This window comes from Hylaeus volcanicus, chromosome 8, assembly GCF_026283585.1.
Source record: "Hylaeus volcanicus isolate JK05 chromosome 8, UHH_iyHylVolc1.0_haploid, whole genome shotgun sequence".
NCBI lineage: Eukaryota > Metazoa > Arthropoda > Insecta > Hymenoptera > Colletidae > Hylaeus > Hylaeus volcanicus.
In genome coordinates this window covers 6,238,565-6,244,398 of record NC_071983.1, presented here as the reverse complement: position 1 = coordinate 6,244,398, position 5,834 = coordinate 6,238,565, and the positions used below count along the sequence as shown (strand labels likewise).

General features: G+C 32.3%; 2 protein-coding genes across 4 annotated transcripts; both read right to left on the bottom strand.

Annotated features, from left to right (window-relative positions):
* Positions 1-134: 134 nt before the first annotated feature.
* Positions 135-3,417, bottom strand: LOC128881581 (MOB kinase activator-like 4). The gene is made up of 4 exons (XM_054132781.1): positions 3,241-3,417; positions 2,455-2,828; positions 2,238-2,372; positions 135-2,143 (listed from the first exon to the last, which is right to left on the bottom strand). Exons 1-4 carry the CDS (start codon positions 3,298-3,300, stop codon positions 2,047-2,049), a joined length of 666 nt encoding a protein of 221 aa, XP_053988756.1. The 5' UTR covers positions 3,301-3,417; the 3' UTR covers positions 135-2,046.
* Positions 3,418-3,539: 122 nt separating this feature from the next.
* Positions 3,540-5,277, bottom strand: LOC128881584 (acyl carrier protein, mitochondrial). 3 transcript variants are annotated; one of them, XM_054132788.1, is made up of 4 exons: positions 5,028-5,277; positions 4,452-4,559; positions 4,285-4,401; positions 3,540-3,893 (listed from the first exon to the last, which is right to left on the bottom strand). In XM_054132788.1, exons 1-4 carry the CDS (start codon positions 5,184-5,186, stop codon positions 3,714-3,716), a joined length of 564 nt encoding a protein of 187 aa, XP_053988763.1. In that variant the 5' UTR covers positions 5,187-5,277; the 3' UTR covers positions 3,540-3,713. The 3 variants fall into 3 exon arrangements, with proteins under 3 accessions (XP_053988763.1, XP_053988762.1, XP_053988760.1); XM_054132787.1 differs by lacking the exon at positions 4,285-4,401 and having other exon boundaries at positions 5,028-5,267; XM_054132785.1 differs by lacking the exon at positions 4,452-4,559 and having other exon boundaries at positions 4,285-4,410; positions 5,028-5,261.
* Positions 5,278-5,834: the final 557 nt, after the last annotated feature.

Here is a 5,834-nt window from a genome sequence, read left to right as displayed (position 1 = left end):
TAATGAGAGGAAGAATATCGAACGGCGTTTACAAAAATGAAGTAAATAAAACCATCTCCTCTGAAAGTTCTGTCGCGTTTACAAAGGTTCTCGATTACTCTAGCATTCAACCACGTAGAGAAATGAAACTGGTATCCGTATCAAGTAGAAAGTTTATTTTTTGTCGGTACATACACATTCGTTACAGAAGTAATCGTATAACGATATATTCGTGTCGTCTCGGTCTCTCCTTTGATGAACGCACCATTTTCGACTTCTTATTTACAAACCATATATACAATATTACGATAGGTGTGCACAAACATCTCGAACTTATTTATATTAAATAATACGAAATTCTATGTTAGATCGACGACTCGCTCGATAGTAATTATAACTCGTAATCGTTATAGTCTAAGCAAACTATCGGAACGCTTTTCAACCCCTAACTTTAAAGTCCTTTTCAGTATATGAAGGAAGGATAAATATGATATAAAAAACCTGAGGTTGAAAATGTTGTATTACAACTTGCTCGAACTACAACGACTATAAATTATATACATAGTACGAAAATTGCTGTGCCTTCGGCGGTAGTTTACTTGCAACTTAAAATAAAAAAAAAAAAGACCGTCGCACCGCTACTGTGTTTTCGCGAACAATAAGTTAAATCGTTTGAAAGTCTTAGATTACGCTGTTGTTCATCATTGGCGAAACTGGGAGACAGATTATTTTACAATTTTTCTGATCGTTCTTTAGTAACATTGTATCAAAGTCTTACAAGCTTACAAAAATGTCTTTGCTCGAAACAAAAGACTGTCGACAGTACATTTGATTCCTTTAATTTTACATTAACCGCTGATGAAGACTACTTATTTAGAGCTTGTGTATTTGGCAGTGATGTGGATAATCGTCCTGCATTGGTATTGCTTTTCTCGGCAATGTTTTTTTTTTTTTCAAAATGCGAATGTCCCGATAACGCGGCAGGACTGTAATCATTTCTTACATCTAACCCTTTGGGCAATAAAAATGTAACTTCTTTAAACTTGTACCAACAAGTAAAAAGAAGACGAATGTTTCAGATTCGTTACCGTGGGAAATAAATATGATATAGCTAAGCATACTACTACATTTATTACCATCACTGCCATTAATATACCATATAACAGTTTATCTAATATGTTTATTCTACTGCGATTATGATTACATTATACCAATGCATTCTTTATATTTTAATAGATAAATCTATTCCCTCATTGTGAATTATACTATTCAAACAAAATTTGAAGTTATATTTATATTAATGTATTAAAAATCAGTCAATGAAAATATCTTGCAACAAATTTAGTTATTAATTTAATTATAACTTATTTATTCAAAATAAGGTACTTCTTCGTTTATTTAACATGAGAGTGAGAATCGGAAATGAATTCATTCAAGCAAAGTTTGTCTGAATTTATCTATAATTATTAATTTAAATAAACTCAAGTATTTTTACAGAAATATACAACATAAAAACAAAAGCATAAAGTATATAATAATAGGAGAAAAGTGAAACTTGAATTTCTTGTTACGTATTCGATACTTATATAGGTGATATACATTAAAGTTCAGTTTCCAAAACAATTTGAAACTGTTTTATTACATTCAGAATGTAAACGCATAAAAGAGTTAATTAATATTATAGCGACGTGTAGTTGCTAATACAGAATGGAAAGTGTAACTGTGTATAAAAAGATTACGTAACAGTTTGCTCATGTTTTCGATTATGTTATATATTTGAAATCTTAAACATTTGAATGATAAACAGACTCTGTAAATATGATCATTAAGCATGAAAATTTGCTTTGTACAATTCGTATTAAAATGACTTTTATTTTTAATATGATAAAGAACAAGAAATTCTAGTGATAAATTTGGAAATTCACAATGCCTTTTAGATGAAGTAATTACTGACCCATTTTCAATACTCTTGTCGCATTCGGAACTACAAGAGGTATTTCAGCAATGCCAATGATCTCTCTAAATCTGACAAATCGACTTTGGGCAATATACATAAATATTCAAGTCCTAGGCTTCACTTTCTGTTGTTTCCTCTTCTTCCATTATCGGTACTATTAAACTCTCCTTAGACATCAAGCTATATTTTGTTACAAACGCGGTAAACCTGTAACAAAGAAGGCCATTCGCATTAATCAAAATAAGGACTTATAAACTCTTTAAAATATTTGTATTTATAATTCCATAACTATGTATGTTACCTGCGACATAAAAATGTCTCATTCTCGAATTCATCAAATATTGTTCTGTGATGGTAGTATGCATGAGAAAAGATTCTATAAACTCTGCGACTAACAGATCCAAGTTTAGCAACTGACGATTCCTTAATACTAACCCTGGAACAACAATTATAACACGCATATTAAGCATCATGTTATCCTTTCCATAATTTCCAATAATAATTTATTAAAGATATACCTGCTGGGAAAGTACTTATTGCTGTTAAGCAAGCAAGCTGCACCATCAAGCGTATGTCTGGTATAATCAATAGCTGGACACTCTTTGGGTGTTTTGTGTGCAGCACATAAAAATATCCATTGCTCAGTAGCTGTCATTTGCGTACAAGTTTCTGGATGACATTCTTCTTGCAGCCTCACTGTTAAACCATTAAGCTCCATACAAAATTGTCTGAGATGTTCATATTTCCATACAGCTTCGTCTTGTGAATCTGGCATTTTAAGTATCAAGTCAACATTAGATGGCTCTCTTCTAATCATCTGTTGGATATATTGTTGTACAGCCAGCGTACTGTCCATTTCTTCGAATGGTTCATCGGACCATCTGCAGAAGTCCTAAACGAAATAACATAAGAGATATATTGTCACGGTTCTTATATTATTACAATTGCGCCAATATTAAGAAACAATAATGATACTTCATTATTATCTGTCGAAATTTGTATCTTTATCATTAACGCATAATATGAAACATAATATATTTGTGACGCGTAAAATAACCTAAATCATGTTAATGATTAAAAGCAATCTGTGTATTGACGTATACAGAGAGTAGGATGAACGGAATAATAAGCATTATTAGGGTGTAAACAATCGTGTTTCGTGGACCGTTCATTGATTTTCATTGGATGTATGACGCATTTAAATATTTCTGCAAGTACGTTGCAAACAACTGAATGTATGGGAAATAATGGAGCGTAAAATGTAGAGGTAACAAATTGTTAACAGAAACGACATCATTATTAACCTTTGCTTTTGTTCCGGGCCTATTTCTTCTGAGGATCGTAGGTCCGTCCGCCATCTTCATTTTGCCAGTTGTTGCACTTGATCAGCGTGCGCGTTCGATCCTATCATATAAAAAAAGCTGGTGTGTCGTAATGTCAGTCTAGAGTCTAGAGACTAGCGACACCATACCACTAATTATTATTATTGGATTTTTCTTTTCATGTAAATACAATACTCTCGAATTAAATATGTATTATACAGTAATATTTCTACTTATAATTTTATAAACAGATGCAGGTTAGATATGCGTAAAATAAAATGTTACTCTAATAATTCGCTTTATTTTAATAACAATGTCTATATACAGGAAAATCAGTAGTAAATGGTTGCTTGCGAAGGAGTTATAAAGTTCGATCGTTTTTCTTTTGTTTGTACAATGTTTTAAAAATGAAAATTGTTGACTAATGCATTGTCAGAAATGACAGAGGTATTTATTTATTCATAAATATCTTCTTTGTCCGCGACGTAACGCACTATGTCTGCAGGTCGTAACAGTCTCTCTGCATCCATATCTGGTATTTCAAAACCGAATTCGTCTTCTATTGCCATTATAACTTCTACATGATCCAAGGAATCCAAGCCCAAATCAGTCATGAAATGAGACTCCAGTTTCAACTGTACAGAATTCAAGATCATTAGTTCTTAATATACATACAGAGGTATTTAAACAGCTGTTAAGTAATTGAGAAATGAAATTAATTAATTTTAACTTTTGATCTTTTTTTTAAATTAGGGATTTACAATCAGTTTAATTTTAAGACACTACGATTCAAGCAAGGTGTTAATTGATCACTATCTTTCTGAGAAGTTATCTATCAAGATATTTTGGCAAAAGTAGTAATAATCAAAATGATGAGTTCAACATCAAATAATTGGTTCTAATTATTCATTGCAACTTCATATAGTGCATCCTTTATACGGGTGTCACTGCTAAAGTGTTTCAATATTTGCAAAAACATCTTCACAAGTATCTTCAATAATGTATCATCTTGTGGTAAATAGATACCTTCTTAGGATCAATTTTATCATAGAGATTGAGTACTAAAAGTACTCGCTGGCGAATAAAGTCAAGGGTTTGTGGTGGCTTATGGCTGTAGTGGCGCACCTGCTTGACTCGAGTGTCCTTTATTCCCTGTAAAACAATACTTTATAAAACATATGTAAGTTTATAACCTTGTCAGCAGATATTTTATCATAGGCTGCAATCACTTTTAATACACGTTCTTCGACCATCTTAGCTTTATCATCTGTAGAATATGCACGAATATTTGCACTGTTTACCTGTGTGTATTAAACCATCCTCATATTATTGTCATAACATAAAATAGATATGTATATATGTGTATACATTTGATGTAATCTCAATCCATGCTCCAAGAAATTTTTTTAACAAAATTAGAAAAGATTCCATATGATAAGGACAGAAATATTTTGTTACTGCTGTTTAATACAAACATGTGACAAGTGTATCTCAAAGTATAATCAACAATGTCAACGAAACGAAGTCTGGGTATGAGCGTCGTAAGAATAAAATTCGTATCAGCTGCGTATAAGTATTAAAAACCGCGACAATTACATTGATCACGCTGACCGAATTAACGTCATATATTTAAGAAGCATTGTATTATTCTGTATTCTGCCAAAACAGTAACGATTTTAGTTACATAATACGTGCATTTAAAACACGTCGTATAAACTATTCGAATGAGGTTCGCAAGAACCACAGTATTAAGAGCGACCAGTGTTTACCTGTGTTAGAAATGCAATAGCACTTTGTCTTTCACAGTGAAACGATCTCTCATTTAATTGAAGTTGTGTAACAACACCTCGCAAACAAAATCGACTGATCGAATTTTTAAGGGTACCGGTATTCCTCATCAAAAGTCGGACACCCACGAGAGACGCCATTTTTCTCGACAACGAACGGAAAATGCAACGACAAGGCAGACTTAAACTATAGTCACTTGCGCAAACCTACAGTGCCGCAACTATTACATGAGATTCATCAATTCGCATAAATTTTCAAGCTTTTGCGACTTGCAGTTAGATGGCTAAGAACTTTGGTTGACCAATGGTTGATTCTTGCAAGTTCTCCAATTATACTCATAAGGAACGAAAAAGCAAAATACGAAACAAGTTTGTCTATTTATTACTTCCACCTAAAAGTAAAAACTAGATTTCATGAAATTTTATGCTAATCACTGCATGTTTAAAGCAATCAAAACTGTATAATAGTAAGTTTATTGACAATTGGTGGCTGCTCATCCAGAAATTTGCATTTATGAAAAATAAAGAATTGTTGATTAAAAGGTAACAGTCCACAATAAATGCAATAGTCAAATATTTTTTAATCCTAATGTACAGAATTGAAAATTGTGCCACCCCGTCCTCCTTACAATTAACTTGAAATAAAATTAAATAACCAATGTATGAAGTAATACAATAATTAGCGCGTATGTGAATATGCCAATTTATCATGTTTTTAAATATTTTTTTTTACCAAGTACTGGTGGCGCCATCGGTGACGAAACGCCCAACTTTGTAGTGAAAATAGTT

What these genes read in the sequence shown, in the direction of transcription:
- LOC128881581 (XM_054132781.1), bottom strand. Translation starts at nt 3,300, where the DNA reads ATGAAGATGGCGGACGGACCTACGATCCTCAGAAGAAATAGGCCCGGA. An exon ending in GGCCCGGAACAAAAGCAAAG is followed by an intron (nt 2,829 to 3,240) that starts GTTAATAATGAT and finishes TATTTCGTTTAG; the next exon opens with GACTTCTGCAGATGGTCCGA. An exon ending in AATAAGTACTTTCCCAGCAG is followed by an intron (nt 2,373 to 2,454) that starts GTATATCTTTAA and finishes TTGTTGTTCCAG; the next exon opens with GGTTAGTATTAAGGAATCGT.
- LOC128881584 (XM_054132788.1), bottom strand. Translation starts at nt 5,186, where the DNA reads ATGGCGTCTCTCGTGGGTGTCCGACTTTTGATGAGGAATACCGGTACC. An exon ending in ATAAAATATCTGCTGACAAG is followed by an intron (nt 4,402 to 4,451) that starts GTTATAAACTTA and finishes CAGGGAATAAAG; the next exon opens with GACACTCGAGTCAAGCAGGT. An exon ending in ATAAAATTGATCCTAAGAAG is followed by an intron (nt 3,894 to 4,284) that starts GTATCTATTTAC and finishes AATTCTGTACAG; the next exon opens with TTGAAACTGGAGTCTCATTT.